At 33.7% G+C, this 23092-nt stretch overlaps 2 protein-coding genes across 6 annotated transcripts in view; both read left to right on the top strand.

The window, feature by feature from the left end:
• The first annotated feature begins 4943 nt into the window (after positions 1 to 4943).
• LOC126715983 (protein TIFY 7-like) lies at positions 4944 to 8132 on the top strand. 2 transcript variants are annotated; one of them, XM_050416896.1, is made up of 5 exons: positions 4944 to 5225; positions 5324 to 5432; positions 5836 to 5913; positions 6428 to 6485; positions 7873 to 8132. In XM_050416896.1, the coding sequence occupies exons 1-5, from the start codon at positions 4960 to 4962 to the stop codon at positions 7875 to 7877; spliced, it is 516 nt and encodes a 171-aa protein (XP_050272853.1). In that variant the 5' UTR covers positions 4944 to 4959; the 3' UTR covers positions 7878 to 8132. The 2 variants fall into 2 exon arrangements, with proteins under 2 accessions (XP_050272853.1, XP_050272852.1); XM_050416895.1 differs by having other exon boundaries at positions 5836 to 5971.
• Positions 8133 to 10607: 2475 nt separating this feature from the next.
• The window catches only part of LOC126715973 (probable ion channel SYM8), a 36413-nt gene continuing 23928 nt past the window's right edge, over positions 10608 to 23092 (top strand). For 2 of the 4 annotated variants that reach the window (XM_050416853.1, XM_050416855.1), the window contains exons 1-9: positions 10608 to 10767; positions 11509 to 11691; positions 11833 to 11892; positions 11987 to 12190; positions 13631 to 13879; positions 14554 to 14652; positions 14933 to 15127; positions 16081 to 16173; positions 16347 to 16613. In XM_050416853.1, coding sequence (XP_050272810.1) covers positions 11596 to 11691; positions 11833 to 11892; positions 11987 to 12190; positions 13631 to 13879; positions 14554 to 14652; positions 14933 to 15127; positions 16081 to 16173; positions 16347 to 16613 — 1263 coding nt within the window. In that variant the 5' untranslated portion in view covers positions 10608 to 10767; positions 11509 to 11595. Of the gene's footprint in view, positions 10768 to 11508; positions 11692 to 11832; positions 11893 to 11986; positions 12191 to 13630; positions 13880 to 14553; positions 14653 to 14932; positions 15128 to 16080; positions 16174 to 16346; positions 16614 to 17188; positions 17616 to 23092 lie in introns of those variants that run through there. The other 2 variants (XM_050416854.1, XM_050416856.1) reach the window with 2 other exon arrangements.

Raw genomic sequence — 23092 nt, 5'->3', positions numbered from 1 at the left:
CCTTTTGATTGTCGGTGTGTATGAACTCAAGACACACAACTCTTTCCTCTACCAAATCCCGAATGAAATGGTAACGTATCTCTATGTGTTTAGATTTTGAATGCTGGACAGGATTCTTGGAAAGATTGATGGCACTGGTGTTGTCACAGAAGACACACATCGTTTCTTGAAGAATTCCATAGTCATGAAGTAATTTCTTCATCCAAAGAAGCTGAGTGCAGCAACTTCCAGCAGCGATGTATTCTGCTTCTGCAGTAGATAGAGACACTGAATTTTGCTTCTTGCTCATCCACGAGACAAGATTGTTACCAAGATAGAAACAGCCGCCTGAAGTGCTTTTCCGATCGTCTACACTGCCAGCCCAGTCAGCATCTGAATACCCAGCAAGACAAGCATTTGAATCTTTTGAATACCACAGACCATAGTTTGCAGTACCATTCACATATCGAATGATTCGCTTAGCAGCAGTCAGATGAGATTCCTTCGGATTAGCTTGGTACCTGGCACAAACGCCCACACTGAAAGTAATGTCCGGTCTACTAGCTGTAAGGTAGAGCAAACTCCCTATGATGCTCCTATACAATGTAGGACTTACTTCGACTCCAGATGAATCAACATTCAGTTTAGTGGATGAGCTCATGGGAGTGGAGGCATGTTTTTTGGAGTCTAGTCCAAACTTCTTGACAATGTTTCTGGCATACTTCTCTTGAGATACAAATATGTCCTCCTTTTGTTGTTTGACTTGAAGACCCAAGAAAAATGTGAGTTCCCCCACCATACTCATCTCAAACTCCTTCTTCATCTCCTCAGAAAATTCAGTAGCACGATCTTCGATGGTTGCCCCAAACACTATATCATCAACATAGACTTGTGCCACAAGGAGATAATCTTCATCATTTTTGACAAACAGAGTTCTGTCGGCATATCCTCTTTTGAAACCTCTATCTAGAAGATAATGTGTAAGACGATCGTACCATGCTCTAGGCGCTTGTTTTAAGCCATAAAGGGCTTTCTTCAATCTTAATACATGATCTGGAAAATGAGGATCCTCAAATCCTTTTGGTTGCTCAACAAATACTTCTTCATTTAGATATCCATTCAGAAATGCGCACTTTACATCCATTTGATAAAGTTTGAAATTCAAAGTGCACGCAATGGACATGAGGATTCGAATGGATTCGAGTCTTGCCACCGGAGTGAAAGATTCATCAAAATCTACTCCTTCTACTTGAGTGTATCCTTGAGCTACTAACCGAGATTTGTTTCGAATTATCTCTCCATCTTCATCAGTTTTGTTTTTAAAAATCCATTTTGTGCCTATAACATGAACGTTCTCAGGCCTTGGAGCAAGTTCCCACACATCATTCCTCACAAACTGATTCAGCTCTTCATGCATTGACTCAACCCAATTCTCATCTTGAAGAGCCTCTTCAACCCTTTTTGGTTCAAACTGTGCAAGATAGCAGTGATATGTTACATGATTAGCTAGCAGAATGTTTCCTTTCCTGAGGCGAAGATCGTCATCAAGAGATCCTATGATGTTACTTTCCGGATGATTCTTGATAACTCTTGAAGATGGCCTTTTTGAAATGGAAACTTCATCACTACGAGAGATAGGAGGATGAACTTCCGGAGGAGTAAGAGGGCTTGATGTTCTAGACATCGATCTCGTTTCCATTCTTGGGTTGATGGGAGTCGATTCTACTTCTGGTATAGGTTCTTCACCTTCTATATCCAAAGCTTCTACCTCAACATCGGGCTCTTTGGTGCTCGGCCCTTCTACATCATCAATCGTTTCCACCTTAGATAAGGCATCATCAATCTTGACATTTATGGACTCCATCACAGTCTTTGTTCTCTTGTTAAACACTCTATACGCTTGACTTGTAGTAGAGTACCCAAGAAAAATACCCTCATCACTTCGCGCATCAAACTTCCCAAGATTCTCCCGATCATTTAGGATATAGCATTTACTTCCAAACACCCGGAAATACTTCACTTTAGGCTTCTTCCCATTCCATATCTCATAGGCAGTCTTCTTTGTACCAACTCGAAAGAAAATCCTATTGCCAATGTGACACGAGGTGTTGTCAGCTTCTCCCCAAAATTTTTGAGGTATTTGCTTGTTAAGCAACATGACTCTTGCCATCTCCTGAATCACACGATTTTTTCTCTCTACCACTCCATTTTGTTGTGGAGTTTTGGGAGCTGAAAATTCTCTTTTAATTCCACTCTTCTCACAGAAGGACTCGAATCTTGCGTTCTCAAATTCCCTCCCATGATCACTTCTAATTTTGGCAATCGGAATCCCTTTTTCGTTTTGTAGTTTCTTGCACAGAATCTCCAACCTCTCACAAGCTTCTGATTTTTCTTTAAGGAATTCAACCCAAGTGTATCTTGAGTAGTCGTCCACAATGACCATAATGTATCTCTTCCCCCCTAGGCTTTCAGTTCTGGTAGGCCCCATTAGATCAACATGAAGTAACTCCAAGCATCGAGAAGTGGCAATCACATTCACCTTGTGATGACTTGCCTTAGTTTGCTTCCCCAATTGACACGCACCACAAACGGTCTTCTTCACTTTTCCAAACTTAGGAAGTCCCTCGACTGCTTCAAGTTTGGAGACTTTTGCTACTTGTTTGAAGTTGGCATGGCCAAATTTGTGATGCCACAGCTCCAACATATCCACACGAGCACTTCTACATGATATTGGTGCCGTGGGAACTATTCCATAACAGTTATCTGTAGTCCGATTTCCCTCCAAAACCTGAATCCCCTCTTCATTGATGATCAAGCATCCCTTCTTAGAGAATTGTACCAGGAAATCATCATCACAAATTTGAGTGATGCTCAGCAAATTCGCCTTCAGCCCTTTTATGTACAGCACATCTTTCAACAGCGGCAGACCAGGTATCTCAATGGTTCCTTTGCCTAGGACTTGAGCATGACTTCCATCACCAAAGGTCACATAGTCACCAACCTTTTCTTTGAGTGTCTTAAACAGTGACTTATCCCCTGTCATATGGCGAGAACACCCACTGTCAAGATACCACAAACACGCATTAAACACCTTCAATGAGGTATGCACAAATAGGTTCACATGTGACAAACATTCTTGACCTTCAAACACAAACTCATCATCAGTTTTCATGCTTCTTTCAGATTGATTTTTCATTTTCAGATTCTCAATCATCTCACACAACATTCTATACTTTCTTTTATATTTCTTAATCAATGATTTAGATTCAGATATGCTACTGTGTAAGACATGATTCTGATTTTCAAGATATTCCAGCATGTGAACAAATACTCTAGCATGTTTCTTAGTTTTTAACAACTCTACGAGATCATTAGTAAAACACCTTTCAGACATATGCATAGAGTCATTTTCACAAATACTTAAGCTACAATTCAGTATGGTATTTTTCATAACAACAATCACAACACAGGGGTCTAGGATCACACTTAGGTAATAAAACCACAACAAATGTACCCGCTTTGATACCAATTGAAAGTTCAAAAACGTGTATAAACACCTTTGAACGTTTAGACCCCCAAAATACAACTTAACCAATTCAAGCAATATGTCAAACAACTAGTGTGTGGAAACTTAACATATGCTATAATATGGAATTGGTAAAAACTATCTAAGCCAAAACAAAATATAATCCACAGCAGATAATAAAAAGGCAAAGATAGAGAGGAAGGAAGATGCAAACACAAAGACAACACACGATGTGTTATCGAAGAGGAAACCGAAGTCCTCGGCGTAAAACCTCTCCGCCGCCCTCCAAGCGGTAAACAATCCACTAGAAAATACAGTTGGGATACATGGACAGCAATAGACCCTCCAAGCCTAATCTACCCAGTGCACCTAAGCCCTCCAAGCTTCTTGCTCCAACGAGGTTGCGCCGAACCTTTTTCTTTTCTAGCTTCCCGGATTCTGTTACTAGACCGCAGCATCAACCAATGAAGATTGGTTCCTTCCTAACTGCTTCCCAGAAATCCAAACAGCTGTCTCACAGTGATGATGATGGTGAGAACCAGGTTTGGTATAATGCTTCTCAAGGATTTGACAATGGAGAGGAAGAGAGTAGAGGAATTTGAAGAGACTCTAATGTATAGATTGTGGGTGAATCAATCTGGTTTTTCTTTAGGGTTTCTCTCTCAAAATTCTCTCTGGAAGCTCTCTTACAATCGTGGGTAAAAGGGGTATTTATACTGGAGTGGGAGAGGAATGTGAAACGTCAGGTTTTACAAAACAGGGGTGGCTCGTGACTTGACTAAGTCGCGAGATCCAGTCGCAAGATAACCGTATGGCCAGTTGTGCTGTAGTGCTCTAGCTAGCATGACTGTTCATCTTCCAGCATGCTTGGCACGTGTGCTGCGTCTGGCGGCTTGCAGCCGCGAGTCACCCGCGAGTCCCAGCCGCGAGTCTCTGTTTTCTTGCACACTCTTGAGCAATCTTCACTCTATCTCACTCACTACCCTTACATCAAACCCACCTAAATACAGGGTTACTAAATGCTGAATTACAAGCAAATTTGGCACGGAATAAAGCCAATTAGATGGTTGAATAAATTCAACCTTACAATCTCCTTAGTCTGTGATAGCACATATGAGGGAAAAAGATATATTACATTTCAAAATCTAGAAACTGGAGAGATTACTATAAAAATATATATGTATATAAATATATATATATATATATATATATATTTATTTTTTAAATCATCTTTTTCAATTCCTGAACAGGACTAAAGGATTCTCCTTGTTTTGGGTGGACAAAATGTCTTGCAGCACTCCTAGAACAAAGGATTTCATGAGAATTGAAGATTCAAACTCAGATGTTGAATTCATCACTGAAAATCATCTTTTTCAATTCCTGAACAGGACTAAAGGATTCTCCCTGTTTTGGGTGGACAAAATGTCTACAGCACTCCTAGAACAAAGGATTTCATGAGAATAGAAGATTCAAACTCAGATGTTGAATTCATCACTGAAAAAAATAGGACCAACCCAGATACATCATATGACATGTCTCAAACTATTTGCTTGTTTAAAAAATATCTCACCAGATTTCAACAGAACAAACGAAAATCAAACATGGAAGAGTCAGAAGTCTTCAAGAGGAGAACTTCACGCCCTTTATTGCCACCTAAATTTGGTTCTAATTTGAATAGACCTGCTTCTTTACTAGAACAAGCATTACTTCCTGTACTTAGGTACATTTTTTTTTTCATTTGTTAAATTATTTGTATAACAATTTCATTTGTCAAAAAAAAAAAAAAAAGATCTCTTTAGTTACTTCTTATGTTTATAGGACTGATTCATTACAATCAAATTCTCTGGATGGGAGGTCTTCAACATCACAACTCACTATATTCTACAATGGAGCTATTAATGTCTATGACAATGTTTCTGTTGCCAAGGTATGCAACTTATATATACTTTTCAAGTCCTTCAAAAAAATTTCACTAGATCAAAGTGTTTGTTTTAGCTTTTTAATTTGGGGAGTTCATTTAACTTGTTTGTTTATGTTTTCTTTTTAAAGTATCATATTTTATATTTGATTTTTTATTTTATTATAATTAATTAGCTTTCCATAAGAAGTCGAGTCACTTTTAATTTAAATAGTATTTGTTTATTGGTTTTTAAAACATCCTTAACGAGTGCACAAAGGTACCCATTAAAATTTTTCTCTTTAATTTACAAGTGCATATTTTCTATTTTCAAAAAAATAAATAAGTAAAAAACTAATCCAAACGCACTGATTTGAAGACAAGTATTTTTCTCTTTATACACAAATTATTTACTCACACATTTTCATTGCAGGCCCAAGCAATTATGCTCCTTGCTGGTAATCAAAGCTGTTTGTCAAAACCTGTTGTCACAGAAATGCCAAAAACAGAAGTGAGAACACCATCTCATCCATCCAACTTACCATCAATTAATAGCAAGTTAGAAAAAGGTATCATAATTTGTAGCACAATCATTAATGATTAATTAGGTCATGTTTAGTAAAAAATTAGTGACATGATCAAGTTAGAGCATGCAAGAAATGTTCAACCATATAGTTTGTGTTAAAAACTTAAAAATTTTATAGAGAACATACCATACATATTTCTCAAGAGAATGAACCAATCCCAAACTATTTCCCTACAGTGCTAATAGCATATATTTTATTTAACTGTTGTGCTTGAACTTTCAAGTTATTGCTTTTTTAATAGTTCACGATTTCATTTGCAGATTTTGAAAATTATTATTGACATTAAACCACATGTAAATGACATAGTTTTCTTCTAATCTTGTACTTTGTGTATGGATGCATCATTAAATTACATTCAAAACACGTTTTATATTTTTTATTTCAATGTCACAGCTTAGAATATATCTAACAAAGCCTAAATTTCATTGCCATTTTCAGGAATTCCAATGGCAAGAAGGTTTTCCATCCAATGTTTTCTTGAAAAGCGCAGAGAAAGGTAACAGCAAAAAAGGGGAAAAAATGCTTAAAAATTGAGGTGGTAATGAATGTGATTAGTAACAAATCAACAATATATGAAATAATTTTTTTTTAAATACTTTTTGTTTTGTATTTAAGAGTTAACATATAGTATAAGATTTCTAAAGTAGAATTTATAGTATCCTAATATTACTCATAATTTAATTTTCCCTGTATCATATTAAAAATACATATTAATTAGAATTCGAGGTACAGGCCTAGAAGAGAATCAACCATTATCAAATTCGCCATTATTCTATCTTTGTCAACTAAACGTAGCTCTTTCTACTAAATATTGAAATTAACAAAATGGAATGTGTATGGCTTCACAAATTGCCACGCATGGGTATCATTAGTTGTTATGATTTTGGAAAAAATATAGCATAAATTTTTAATATTTTTATGTTGTTCTTGTATTGAGGAGGTAATTAAACCTAAAATATAATAGAATGATAGAAAAAAAATACGTATGATTGACTCTAACTAATTTGCTGAAGGTTCATAGCCAGCCCAAAAATTCTAAGATTTACAATTTTTATTTTTTTTTAATGTTTCTGAGCTTTTCCAATAAAATTAGAATTTTGTTATCTTATATATTTAGGTTCCGCTTGGGAGGAGGGAATGGAATAGAATGAAAATGAATAAAAAGAATAATTTTAAAATATTCTTCCATTCTCTTGTTTGGGAGTTTTAATGGAGGAAATGAAAATTCATTCCCTTGTTTGGGAGTTTAAGTGAGAGGAAATGGAATGGGTAGGAGGGAACACTCATTCCTCTCTATTCCCTTAAAACCTCAAATTTTCATTCCCCCCGAAATTGGGAGGAATGGGAGGGAATGAAATTAGATTTAATGATTTTTTTCCTAAAACTCCCAAAATACCCCTATATATTCAACCCTTTATTTTAAAATAGGGGTATAATAGTAATATTGTCGTAAAATGATTCCATTCTATTCTCTCCATGTTGCTCCTAAACAGGATTACTTATATTCCATTCATTTTCATTCCTTTCCATTCCTTTATTTTAAAACATCCAATTAATGTTACTTAATTCCATTCCATTCCATTCTTTTCCATTCCTTTCCCTTACTTATATACATTTCATTCCATTCCATTCATTTCCATTCCCTTATGACCATCTCATTCCATTCCATTTCATTCCTTTATGAACTCCCAAGCGGAGCCTAAGAGTTTGTACTTACAAAAAGAATAGGTTGAAAATTTATAAAACAACCCCTATGAATTTTAGGGTTTGCATTTAGCTAGACCGACTACCACACATTTTGCACAGCGAAAGCACTCAACTAGATCTTGTTAACATAAAGTACTTAATTAATCTCTACTCATTACATGGTTTGTGTTTTGCAGGGTAATAAGCAAATGTCCTTATGCTCTTCCCATCACAAAAGATGAGGAAGAAGACAATGAGCCAACACTAGACAATGTCGATGAGTCCAATCAAAATCATAGCTTTACTCTTTCACCTTTTCCTTCTCGTTTAGGTTATTTTTTACCTGTATCAGCTAATAAAAACTGTTAAAGTTGGTACATTAATTTTATGGCAAAATGTTATTTCAGTATCTAGCCACAAATCCTGCCAATCAATTGTATCTGAAGTTCTAAGTGGAAGTTATGCATATATCTTAGTAAAAAGTTTTGTAACTCAACTGTCATCTTTTAGTGTTTTCAACGAAAATGTTCAAAGTTGAAATATTTCCTTTCCAAGTGTAAAATTATCCATGCAAGAAAAAAAAAAATCAAAATTTTAGACCTAAAATTTTATTCCTACAAATACGTAATTGTATAAAAAATAAAATAAAATAAAGCACTAATAATTGTGCTCTATATTCTGCTATATATCAAGTTGGAAAGTGTTATACACAAAAGCATCGTGTAGTACTTGTCGTGACATGTGTGCTTTACTTATTTATTTATTTATTTTGATAAATCGCAATTTTTATTAACAACAAAAGGCTGAGCAATGATCTGACTTGCAAGCCTCCATGTGTGCTTTTGTGATATTGAGTGATAGACTGCAAATTCTAAAATGCAATTTAATTATCCAAATTGATAATCTATAATGGAAAAGGTTTACATTCTTTTTCATTTTCACCCCCTCTTCTGTTCTCTTTCTCTAGGAATTTATGGTGAAATCGTGTCAGGTTAGTGTTGCTATCCATCTCATAGGATTTTGTATGGAATGTGAGAGTCGTGAAGCAATAAACTATACCAAAATTTCATGCTGCCACATCTTCTAAAATTTCATTACCAAGATAACTTATTTTGAATGGCATAGACTCATATATATTTTTAAAGTAGTAGAAATCTAAATCTTAACTATAAAACAGGGAATCTTTATCATTTTTTCTACGGACATAACTTTTTTTACAATTTATTGAAGTGATTAACTAGTAATGTACAATTTGCCACCTACTTTCACATGAATGATGAATGTACTTTTTTTTTTTTTTTTTTTCTTCTTCTACTTGCAGTCCTCTATTTCAAAAAGTTGTAGCAATTTACGCTTTCTCTATCTTTATTTGTCTTAAAAGAGAAAAGATGAAGTTAAGGATGGCCAATCAAAGTCAAAAACTACAAGACAATGGACTTATTTCATATTTGGGTATAAAGTAACAAAAATTTATGTATGGCATATATGCTAGCTGCCAGGGCGTCTATTTAATTTGGTGGGCAATCAAAATCAAAACATCCTCTCTTGTAATTTAACTAGACCAATATATGTCACCACCACCAATTTGATCCCTATCTTTTTCATGAGTCATGTGTGGAATCCACACGAGAGAACATGATAACTAGATAAGGCCATAGCCTTCATCATTGAATTTGAAGACATGAAAGATTAGAAGATGACGTTGACAGCAAAGTTAATTTGAAAAAAAATATTAACTAATAAAAACTCTAATTAATTAATCGTCATACAAAATATAATATAATATAAATGGTAATTGATGAGAATTAAAAAAAAAAAAAAATTCTAAAGCAAGGATCATCATCAAGATTTAACATATCTGTCATTTAGTTAAAATCTAGTTGAACAGTGTTTTGTTGCCCAGTTTTTTATTTATTTATCCTCCCAGCAATATATCATGTATAATAACAAAGAAAAATATATAAATTTATATGTATGATGTGTTAATTTTTATATTATTTAATGAATTTCTTATATATTATGTAACAATGAAATAAAAGTCAATTTATATAAAGTATATTTATTTTCCTACTTTTCTCTTCAACCAAACAAAAAAAATTTTCTACAATCACTTTTTTACCCCTCCAACTTATATATTATGTAACAATGACATAAAAGTCAATTTATATAAACTACATTTATCCTTCCACTTTTCTCTGTAACCAAACAAAAAAATTTTCTACCCTTTTACAGTAGTCTCACTTTTCCACCCCTTCAACCAAACATACATGTGGGAAAACTATATATATATATATATATATATATATATATATATAATTTTTTGTAGAGAGAGAGTTTCAATCTATGGCGTCCGCTCTTGATGATAGCTCTTTATCATCAGACCAAGACACCAATCAGTTTTTGGTGTAGGCGGGGATTGAACTCCAGATCTCTTATTCAACAATCAGAAACTTTACCAGTTAAGCTAACTAGAACCCACATGTAGGAAAACTAAAATTTTTCTATCATCTTACTTTTCTATCATCCCACTAATTTTTTATCCTCCTATTTTTTCACTCATCCAACCAAATAGACCCTAAAATTAAAGGACAATTAACCATTTTTTTTTCCATTTATTTTATCATAACATGTTTCAAAATATCTTTTTTACAACAACTTCGACGAGCATTCCAAATTAATAGTCGAAATATTCTGCCACACTAAAAATTGATTGATGTCTTGATTTGATGATAAAGAACTATCATTAGAAGCAGACACCATAAGTTGAAATTCTCTTAAAAAAAAATTCTAAAATTCTGCCACACCTTTTGTGCTCTACTATATGTTCTACTAATTAAAATTTGCCACATGTCCACTTATTTCATTAATGCCTAATTTCATGCCTTTTCTCCTTTCATTTACCTAAAATAAAAAATAAATTAATAAACAAAAACCAATACATCACAGCACGGCAGCAGCTGAACATTCTTTGATTTTTGTGGGTTATTCCAAGAGGAGAAGAATCGTAGATTGGGTTTGATCTAATTGGGATGTAAAGAACAACCATTTGTGTTGCAGTTTTAAGCAATGAAAGTGATTGCCGATCAAAATTGGTGAGTTTAGTGCGCCATGATTAGCAGCACTGACGACCTGTGTCGGCAGAGGTTGGTGCTGCTGCTGCTGCTGCGCTGTGATGTACTGGTTTTTGTTTATTAATATATATATATTTTTTTATTTTAGGTAAATGAAAAGAGAAAGGATATAAAATGGCAATCTTCAAGTGATATCTAGATTTTCCTTTAACTTCTGGATATTGTTAAGATTGTAGTGTTGGGGTGATTGGTAAATACTGGTTTAGCTTTGGGAAGTTGTTATGGAACTTTTGAGATGCTGCTAATTTTTAGTTACATATAACCAAAAATTTCATCTTTCAGCCATTAAGAAGTTGTAGAAAGCATGAACTTAACTGTTACTGGAATTTCATGTCTAATTATGGTTCTTGACGTCCATTAGAAAAGGAAAATGAGTTGATATGAATAACTGAGTGTTGCCTTTTAAGTGCAAGGTTTCTGTCCAAAATTTTGTTTCAGCATATACAGGGTGCATGCGAAGTTAGATTTGCCGCTAGCACCCCTTAACATTTTTGGTTCTTAAGTTATTGAATGGTATATCTCTATGCCTTTTGAAAGTGCAAAGTGAACCTCATATGCCCTTGACCCTTTCTGTTTCTGGCTTCTCTAAGCCTGAACATATTTAGTTTGATGAAATGGGTGAACTGCATAAATCTTGAGATCAAAGTGTCAAATTTATTAAGATAAAACAATTCAAAGTTAATTTATGATTGTTGGCTATAGGGTCCACTCTTGAAGCAGCTTGCAATAGCAAACAAGAGCATTGGTGGTGGAGTTGTTGTGGTACTTGCAGAACGAGACAAGGAGGAAATGGAGATAGACATAGCAAAGCTAGAATTTGACTTCATGGGGACATCTGTTATATGCCGAAGTGGCAGTCCTCTTATACTGGCTGACTTAAAGAAGGTACTTTTTGGTATCTAAGATTCCTTCTCCCCCGCTCTTTTTTTTTTTTCCCTGATCACTGTAGTTGATTGCTCTTTTACTTTCATCATCTTTTAAAAAATACATCTTTCATTCAGATTTTTTCCCTCTCCATATTCACAGGTCTCAGTTTCAAAGGCACGTGCTATCATTGTATTAGTGTCACATGAAAGTTCTGATCTGGTTACTACCAATTCTCAATGTCCTTATGCTTCTCAGTGATTTATATTGTTTCTTTGAAACAAAATAACTTATATGTTCATATATTTGTTAACAGAGTGATGCACGTGCTTTGAGGGTTGTGCTCAGTCTCACTGGAGTGAAAGAGGGTGTAAGGGGTCATGTTGTTGTGGAGATGAGTGACATTGATAATGAGCCCCTGGTGAAACTTGTTGGAGGGGATCTTATTGAAACAGTAGTTGCACGTGATGTAATTGGGCGCTTGATGATACAATGTGCTCTACAACCAGGCCTTGCACAGGTTACTTGCTATGCTATAGTTACATTTCTCTCACAAATTTGAAGCCAGTGACTTAGCCAACCTCCCCCCACCCCCCCCCCCCCTCTTTTTTTTTTTTTTTTTTTTTTAATTTCTAACTTATCTTTGCTGGGTGTGTGCATGTGGGAGGGGGAGGGGGGGTGTTTAATTGCACTCCTAGGTTCTTCTAAATGTTTTGCATCAAACTACTTTCATGCTTGTGTAACAAATTTTCTTTAGTGAGCTCCACTCTTAGTTTCAAGTTCTTATAAATTTGACATTGATTGTTCTTAATTAGAGCCAGACTCAAATGAGGAAAAAAAATGAGAGACCTCTGCCTTTCCATAGTTACCTATAATCCAGCATTCTGCTTTGTGTACATCAGCATGTTTTCTCAGTTCTCTCTGTTTAACTTCTCTTGAATGCGGTGGTGATACAAAATCAATTTTAAGTAATCTTGTCATTTCATTCTTGGGCCAATTATTCTGGTCTGTTATTTTGGGCAGAATGTGTTCACTTTGTGGGTCTCTTGTAGTTGTAGGGGGTTTAACATGTAAATCCTTGTCTGCTATTCTGTCAGTGTAGCATCATACTGAATTCCAAACTAGCTTGTAAACCTGTTTGACACACATGTTTTTTTTATTTAAATCAATTTTATTAGTCATGTATTTAATTTAAAGTTGAATTACAGTATATGTTATTTAAGACCAACAATAATAAATAATTAGTGGTGAAGTTTATGCAAGGTAATAACATTATGTCTTTAAACAAATTGTCTGTACATAAAGATGACAAGCAAATGTGAAAAGATTGGTATCAACTTGGTAGATTTTTTAGAAAAATCTCAGTTAAATTACTATCTTAAGTTGAGATGGTCAGGTTATTTGAATTTTCTGTTCTCAGTTAACTAAATTAAAATGTTAAATGACTTTTAAAAATGAAAAAAAATTCTTAGTATGAATTGCAAATCAAATAGGCATGTAGCGGTTGTAATCTTAATTGTAAATAACTGAGCCGTAGTGCTTGTGTAATTTATAAATAATACAGTAGAAGTTAAATACGTCCTTAATGAGAGAAAGGAGATGATTCATTGGAAAAGTCAAGTAGAGGCAGTTATCATGAGGAGATGTCTAATAGGACAGTGATGAGGCTAATTAATGAGACTCAATTAACAATACTAATTATTAAATTGATGAGTCTCATCAACAGATTTTGGTTAAAAATTCTTCAGAAAGAAAAGCACACAGAAAACATGGCTGTCTTGTGGTCATAAGTACTAATGTTTTTCTATTCTGTTTCTAATTATATGAATATCACATTTGTCATATTGTATGACATGAAACCTATGAATTATACAGCCTCTCTTCTACAATTTTAGGTCCCCTTGAATTCTAAATTTAAACTACATTTTTTTGATCTATTCAATTCCCCTTCTTTTGGCAGATATGGGAGGATATATTGGGGTTTGAGAATGCTGAATTTTATATCAAAAGGTGGCCTGAGTTGGATGGTCTGCATTTTAAAGATGTTCTTATTTCATTTCCTGATGCAGTTCCCTGTGGAATTAAGGTGGCTGCTGAAGGCGGAAAGATAGCCATAAATCCAGATGATGATTATGTTTTGAAAGAAGGGGATGAAGTCCTTGTTATAGCTGAAGATGATGACACTTATGCTCCAGATCACCCTCCAGAGGTAATTTTTCCATCTTGTTTTCTTTTCTAAATCCATGTAGCAGCGAACCGTGTACGTGTATTTTTTTCAAATTGATAGTTGCAGCTTAGGAAGTTACAAAACTTTATGTCTGACTAAATTCTTACATTTGGCTTTGTAATTTCATGATGTTCGTTTGGGAAATTGAAAAGATCCAGCCATCATTAGCCTTCTGTCCAAGTGTTACCACTCTGTTTTAAAGTGGGCAGGTCTGGGATATGAAATTGGGGTGCAGGTTTTTTGGTGTCAAGAGGGCCACCCCTTTTGTTTGAGCTGCTATTGGATTTGATATGAAGCTCAGAAGCACAGATGTCCAACGTTTATATGTCATGTAGTATAATCTATTTGTAGTAGATAAATTTTATGTTGAGTTTCTATTGGTGATATGTCACTATAATATAGTGAAAAAAATCAATGTGAACAAGTTGATCTTTCCATGTTGTGTTTACCTGTAGACATGTGTATTTATAGATTGACAGAAAGCGGTCTATTGATAACCACTGGGTCTGATCTTTATTATATTTTCATATTTTCACCTATAGGTATATGAAAAATAATGATTATGTTTTTATGTTCATCATGTTTGATGGTTTGTTGTAGAAAAAAAAATTTCAGTTGTCTTTCCTTATCTCATTCATGCTCTGTCCTTTTTGCAGGTACGTAGGGGTCTTTTTCCAAAAATAGCCGACCCTCCAAAATATCCTGAGTGTATATTGTTTTGTGGCTGGCGTCGTGACATTGATGATATGATTATGGTAACTTGCTTACACATATAAAATAAATTTTGTGTCACATGATTCAATTCATTTTTACTATAACCTCCTAGCTTTTTTAGGTAAGTTGTGCATGGTGAACATAGTATAAGAAATCTGAGGTTTTCATACTAATATACAAAAACAGAGACAAGTTACCAGTTAAATATTAAAGAAATAAATAAATTAAGAAAATTAAAATAGTCATCAAGCAATATGGAAACTGGCTCTGTAACCCTTCAATATGGAGCTCCAACTTTATCAGTGGTTTGCCATTTTTCAGGTTCTAGAGGCATGTTTGGCTCCAGGTTCGCAACTGTGGATGTTTAATGAGGTTCCAGCAAAAGAAAGAGAGAAGAAGCTGGCTGATGGTGGACTTGATGTATCTAGATTAGAGAACATAGAACTTGTCCATCATGAGGGGAATGCTGTCATTAGACGGCATTTAGAGAATCTTCCTTTAGAGAAATTTGATTCTGTAAGTCTTCTTTGGTATTCCCTGTGTGTGTGTGTGTGTTTTTTTTAGTATAACAACATTGGAAAAAAGAAAAATTAGAGGACTTAAGGTAAAGAAAGATTAAAAATAACATCAGTAGAAGTAATTATAAGGACTTGTCAATTAAGGAAGTAACGAAAGCTATGACTTTGGATTGAATAGAATGGAGGAAAAGAATATGTATAGCCGATCCTGATTAATCTTGTTGAGGATCCATAGCCAACCCCAAAAAAATTGGGATTTAGGCTTTGTTGTTGTTAAGTCTGGATGGATTGGAAGTTTGTGTGTAACATTGGGTTTTGAAAGTGCAAGATCATGATTTGCAGGTTAGGCTTATAGTGAGGATTCTTGGACTACCATGAGATTGATGGATATTGATGGAAGTTGAAAAAACATTAGGATTCTAATATATGTGTGCTTTTTAGAGATGGCTTCTAATATAATTAATGTAAATTGGTGAATCTTGATGATGTTTGAAAGTTGAATGAATTTAGGGCCTTACTAGACCTAACAGTTAACTGAATTAATGGCTTTAAAAGATAGGTGAACAAAACCGTTCTGCAGTTAGGTTGAAAATCATGGAAACAAATCTGAAATGTAGAATGTATGTCTCTGGAAACAGAACTAGACAACTCATTTTGCTTGGAATTTCAGTGTATGTAGAATTTTTCCCTAAACTTCATCATACAACCAATCCTCTTTCTAACATATTGATCTGCTACAAAATACTTATGCCAAAATTAAAACCGGGGGCTTCTATGCCGCATCCATACATGCTACATCCATACATACTAACTTATATAAGCTATTCACAACATCTAATTAGCATGGTAGTTAATTTACAAAGCAGATTTTCCCCTTTTTGAGTATGAACAAAAACTTCTGGAAATTTCTTTTGTTAATTCTTTAATAACTTACTAACTCTAAACGGACAGATTTTAATTCTTGCAGATGAATTGCTGGAGGACTCTGTTGTGCAAGCTGATTCACGATCTCTTGCCACTCTTCTTCTTATACGAGATATACAGGTAGCTACAATTGCAATATTTTGTTTGAGTGTTCTAGTGTTTTAAGTTTGTGATTGTCCTTTTTGTTTATAGCTCAACCAAAACTTTTATAACCACCATACATTGTCATTGTACATACGGATTTCTCACTTCTGACTGCTGATAAAATCTGCGTGTTATCTCATGGATTGCAGTCAGAGCGTCTTCAACACAAAGATAGAAATTCAACTTCTTTACGGTTCTCTGGGTTCTCTCACAGCTCTTGGATCCGTCAAATGCAGAATGCTTCAGACAAATCAATAATTCTTAGTGAAATCCTGGATTCTAGGACAAGAAACCTGGTGTCAGTGTCCAGAATTAGTGACTATGTGTTATCAAATGAACTGGTCAGTATGGCACTAGCAATGGTGGCTGAAGACAAGCAAATAAATCGCGTTCTTGAGGAGCTGTTTGCAGGGAAGGTACCTTTCATGCTCCATCCTTTATTTATTTATTTCTGGTTTGATGAACACAATAATGTTGTTGATAATGGCCAGGAATTCATCAGTCCACAAATGTCTTCTTTTCTGATAAATAATTTCACATTTCTGGAGACATAGAATAGAAGTGCTAATGCAATCTAATTAGGAAGAGAGTAATATGACCCAGTCCAAATTTCTTTGTTAGATTCTATTACAGTAGATAGAAGAGACTAAACAATAAGAACATTAGTAGTCCTTGTGTAAGAATTTTAGTCTTTGATACCATATGAGCTGATGCATATAAAAGTTAGTTGGCTTGCTTATTCAAAATGGGTGATCATAATCCCTATTCTTTCAATTTGTCATACTTATTAGCAGTCTTGCTGTTGACTAAGCCTATATTCAGTATGCTTAAGCAGGGCAGGAGTTTGGTTAATCATAATATTAGATGTATACTTCTTGTATAGCTATATTTCAGAGTGTCAACCTTCAGAGTAATTTGAGAATAGAACACATTATTAGTTGACATAGTAATTTGTCTCTCCATAAAAAGACTCAATGAAATGGATTTTCAGATACAGGCATTGTTGAGTTTGCTAATACTTTCCAAAACTAATGGTGGTCAAACTTCTTCCCTTGACGCTTGCAATGCAATATCATATGAAGCACATGAAAATTGTTTCTCATGCTACCTTGTGCTAAGGATTACGTTGCCAATGATTTAAAATGTGAAGGCATTGTGGAGTCGTCACTGCATTCCACATTGCGTATGATATACAAGTGATTACTAGAAGTTCCAATTACAACTAGTCCACTTTAAGTTATTACATGAGTGAAGCTAGTTTGTCTTTGGGTTGTGATCAATAGTACAAAGTAACTTGGTAGCTTCTAGTAGCTCAGGAGAACTGCAACGTAATGTGGACTGATCAGAAATTTGAGTGCAGGAGATTGTAGCACCCTAAGACAACGATTTGAAATGTGAGTTGCCAATGATTTGAAACTTGGAAGCATTTTGTGGGCATATGTTAACTGTTAATTCCCACATTGAGTAGGTACTAGATCTGTCTGAATAATACTACACTGCGAGCCTACACTGCTCGTAGGATATAAACTCCCTATAGTACTTTCTTTTTCCAGAAAATTTTGTAAAAGATAGAATATTTTTGTGAGTAGTAAGAAGCAATAGATGGTAAGTGTTTTGGACAATAAAAAAAAATAAAAAATAAAAAGAATAAAAAATTGTTTTTGAAAAGTCTGGAGCTTTCTAATTCAAAAATAAAAATGTGTTTATAGTAAATACTTGTGTATATATGGTAACATAAAATAATTCAGCAATAGTTGTACATTTAAGTGCTGAAAAATCTTCCATATATGATGTTATTATGTTATATTCAAATAAGAACGTTTGAATACAAAACGTTTAGAATGGAAAGTATATATTTGTAATAAAACCAAATATGCTGGCAATTATGGTATTAATATCACGTTAATGTTCATAAATTTCCTGATTAAAACCATTGACAAAAACTATTCAAATTTTGAATTATATTTGAATTTCAAAATTTAGCAATCAACGTATCTGACATTAAGGGATAATTGATACACATAAATGAGTATTAAAATAAATATAATATTTTTTATAAAAATATCCAACAATATCTCTCATTTATTTAGGGGTAATTATTTTTATACACGTCTTTCATTTATTAGATTTCTAGTTCAATTTTTTTTCTTCAAATTAATTTTTATTTTTGTTAAACTTGATATGGACTCGCATTGTGCTAATATTTTGTCACCGACATGGTGCTAATATTTAGGAAAACCAAATACCTTAAGATGCCGTAGTCCACATAGAACAAGTAATCCAATTCCAAATAGAATTGGTAAAGAGAAACCTTAAAAAGCCATAGTTGTGTTGATTTATATAAGATTGAAGACCCTGATCTCTCAGTCTCTCTCCTATGTATGAATTTTTCTTGAAGCTTTAACTAGGTCCTTTCAAGATGAGTGATGAGTTTAGTAACTGTGATGATGACTGTACTAGTAATTGTGATTGTAGTTGTGACGGTGGCTCATGTGATTCTTGTTGTTGTTTTTGTGGTGATCAAGGAAATTGTTGTGGCGAAAACTCGGTAAGTATTTGTGCTTCTGTTTATTATTTGTATACATAATTTACATTGATCACTAACCTTATTTTTGAAAACAAAGCACACGTGAAATCACTACAGTTTGAGTTTTAATTTTTTATTTTTTATTTTTATTTTTTATAAATAGAGCTTAAATTTGAGGAGATCTTTAGTGATTTGGCAAAATAGTGACATGGCCACAACCCAATTTCAACCTAAATCAAACCCCAAAATCAATATCAAAATATTTAAGGTTAAAATTGATATAATTTAAAATTTTAGGATTTAGTTTGAAAGCAAGGAGACCATAAGTCTATAAGGTCTAAATTTGTAACAGTTTTAAATCGAAACTTTTAAATTTATACGTTTAAATTTGAAATCGCCCGTAAAGTATATTATTTAAAATGAAATTTACCAACCAAAAAAAAAAAAAAAAAAATCATTGTTATAGTCCTGAGCATAGACCCGGCCGATCCGACCCGACCCGAAGGATCTTGGGTCGGTTGAATGGATGCTTGGGTCGGTTCGGGTCCAATATTCGGGTCTGTCTTGGGTTCGGGTTGGTTTCGGGTCCGACCCGACCCGACCTATCTTTAAAAAAAAATAAAAAAACACTGTCCATCTTTCGTCTGTGAATCTGTTTTTTTTTTTTTTTTTTTTTTTTTTTTTTTTTTTTTTTTTTAAATTCTAGCATAATTTTCTAATGACAATACTTTCCATCCAAATGAAGGTGAAAATGATAATAAAATAATTGGAATTTACAAAAAAGGAACAACTCTAACAATAATATTTTCCATAGTGAAAGTCAAATTTTTGTTTAAAAAAGATTTTATTTCGGTCCTAATTATATCAAGGATCTTGTTTCTTATTGGAAAGTATATTTCCAAACTAAGCTAGTGCTGATGTAAACAAAAAAGGTAAATTTTATTTCTCATTCAATGAGGAACTCGAATCCGGGCTCAGATATTGCTGAGCTTCAGCAGGCATCAGAGGGAAGCCCTCTATTTTTTTTTTTTTTTTTTTTTTTTTTTTTGAGAATCAAGAAGCCCTCTATTAGGTATAATTACTTAATGCATGTGTTATATTTAGTCTTTGGTGCTCTTTGTTATGTTTGTCAATGTCTTGGCTTCATGTTCCTTCGAATATTTGAAAAAGGAATTCAATAGTTTTGAGACTACTATGTTGGGTGAATTGATGATAGATATTGTTAGAAGTAATTAAATAGGCATGTGATGTTGTTATAGCTTTCCCATAATCCAGTTACCGGAAAAATGTTTCCCCCCGTCAAGCACTAATATATATTTTTTATTTTGATTAGATCAAGGAATCATTCAAAACATGAACAAAAGCTTCTTGTTTTTTTCTGTTTAATAAATTTTTTGGGTTTCCTATAATTGGACTCACGATTTTTGTTGCCTAATCAAGAAATCACGACCATTAAGCCTATATGACAATAAATAAATTATTCAATTTAATTTTTCACATTAATGCAAATCACTAAATTAGTAAAATAATTTCAATAAAAATATTGCCTAAACAGGCATGCATTAACTTGATAAAGAAAAAGGAATTAACATTTATTATCATAAAAAGTGGAGATCCTTCATACATGGAAGTTTAAAAAAAAAAAATAAAACCATGACAATTTTTAAATGGCAAGTTTGAGTAATAGAGTAAATAATTTTTTTCCTCATTAATAGCTCATTAAAGTGGTGGCTATTTCAATGTTTCTTTAGGCCTTTCACAGTTTCACCTTCACACAATTTGAAAAAAAAAGGACAGACCTGACCTAATACCCGACCCAACCTAAGACCCGTACTTTTCGGGTTGGGTCAGGTTTCACCCTGATAAACTCGATTTTTATCGGGTCGGGTTGCTGGTGGCAATAAAACCAACCCAACCCGACTTGATATCAGTCCTAGTTATAGAAGAGTTGATAGAGGTTTAAGAAGACCTTTAAACCACAAGTAATGTTAGGGACACATAAAAATGCATAACTTTGTGCCACAACTCGCCATGTGGCGAGTTGCGATTGGTGGATATGTGATAGTGAGTCATGTGAAGACACACTTCCACTATTCACAACTCGCCACATAACAACCAAAAAAAAAAAAGGTTGATAGAGCCATAGAGGTTTAAGAAGACCTTTAAACCACGAGTAATGTTAGGAACACATAAAAATGCCCAACTTTGGGCCACAACTCATCATGTGGCGAGTTGTGATTGGTGGATGTGTGATGGAGGGCCATATGGGGATACACTTTCACTACTCATAACTCGCCATGTGACAAGTTGTAGTATAAAGTTGTACTTTTTTACGTGTCACTAATATTACTTTAAAATCACGGTTGAATCCTTAGATAAATGACAAGGCCCAAATCCTAAGTGAACATTGAGTGTTGACTACATGGGCCATTCTAAAATTTCCTTCCGGTAATGTTTTAGGAAAGGCCCATGTGCCAGTTGAACGCATTGAACAATAATTGCCTTTTGCTTGCCCACTTTAATACTTTGTGCCCAGTTTAGGCCATATCGTATTAATTCTTTTGGCCCAAATTTCTACTGACTTAGGGGGGATCAATGACTTGAAATCTCATCAATTTGAATTTGTCACGGTTATTTGTGAATAAATAAACTATTCAATCGCAAAGAGTCTAGAGGATACGGTTGAGAAGAAATTATTAGGTCCACCAAAAGAACTGATAAAGTGGTCCTCTCTAACCTCTCAACCAATAAAATACTGATATATATACAAATGTGATATCATGTAGTAATCTTTATTTTTTATTCCTTGTACTGATTAAGAAGTTCACACATATATTTGCATAAATGACATCATTTCATTAGTCAGGGAGGATCATATCAGCAGTCCTCCCGGTGTAGATTGAGGGGTTGGTGTGCACATTAGTATGAGTTGTGTAACAATATTCAATCAAGATGAATTAGGAAGGTTTCCATAATAAGGAAAGAAAAAAAACTAGGAAGTACATTATGATATTATCTTCAATAAGAAATTATTTTCGCACCGTCTGTACATACATGCAAGCTAAAATCGTGTTTTCAAAATATCATTTCAAAATTATAACTAAATCAAAACACGATTTTACAAGACAACTTGCAATTAGTTGTGACATCTACCAATAATTAACCTTCTCATATTGAGAGTGGGCCCTGCTTACATTTTATTTTTTTTAATGATTCCCGCTGGCTCATCCAAAAGCTTTACAAGTTTCTCTTTGAAATTTTTAATTGCCTTTTTTTCTTTCAATATGTTACCAAGCGCAAATTTACTACTAAAACCACGCGGATGGAGTTGGATAATTGTGGATGGGGCTGGATGAGCATCAGAAGCAATAGCCAAAATCAGCACAGTTGTGTACATAAAAAGAATTCCAAATTAGCTTCAATGCTCTAATACCAATGAAGCTAATTTCAAATTCTTTTTAAATTTTAATATTGATATTATTATAAGAGTCTTGTTAATTGGTGCCTTTAGAGCAATTGTTAAGAAATCATTTTAGGAAAGTTCTGACACCACTTTTATGTGAAATAGAAAAAGTTGTCAAAACATTTTTTTTTTCTTTTCTCATAACAAATTTCTTAAAATGATTCACTAAGAAATGTTCTTAGAGCATTTGTTAACATTTTCATTTTTTATAATTATTTTTATGCACAATAATTGTTTTATTATTATCAATGTAAATAGGTTTTTATTTTTTTTAAGCATCAAGGTGTTATTGATTTATTTATAGAGTTCGAATTTAGCAAGGATGAGATGTAAAACTCATGTTTTACAGGTAATTATTGGGTACTCCCAAAATACCATAAATGCGTACTCTCTCCTCTCACATAACTGTAGGTCTCACTAATTAAATTTATGGTGGGACCCACAATTCATGTGAGAGGAGGGAGTACACATTTATGGCAATCCAGGAGTATTCAATAATTTTCCATGTTTTACATCGTACAATAAGAGATTGCCACATTAGTATTTTACTTAAAATTCAATACATCCTACCACACCTAATAACATCTCAATAAACTCCTAATTTGGTTGGAATTTTTCTGGCTATTAGAATTGATTGAGTGTAGTTGTGCCTATTTTTAAATAAGTGATAAGAAGATGTGGTATGTTGAGATTGGATGAGGTAAAACATGAATTTTACACCACATCCTTACCAAAAAAAAAAAAAAAAAAAAATTGGAAAGACATCCTTACAAAATTTAATCTCCTATATATTATATATTATCAAGAGATTAAATTCTATAAGAACTTGGTGTAAATAAAGAGATAACACATAAATATTACTAAAATATAAATACATTTGATTTTTTTTTAAATTATTGGTTTAA

Source organism: Quercus robur, chromosome 2 (genome assembly GCF_932294415.1).
Source record: "Quercus robur chromosome 2, dhQueRobu3.1, whole genome shotgun sequence".
NCBI classification, from domain to species: Eukaryota; Viridiplantae; Streptophyta; class Magnoliopsida; order Fagales; family Fagaceae; genus Quercus; species Quercus robur.
The sequence above is the reverse complement of the archived record's forward strand: the minus strand, read 5'-3'. Positions and strand labels throughout refer to the sequence as shown.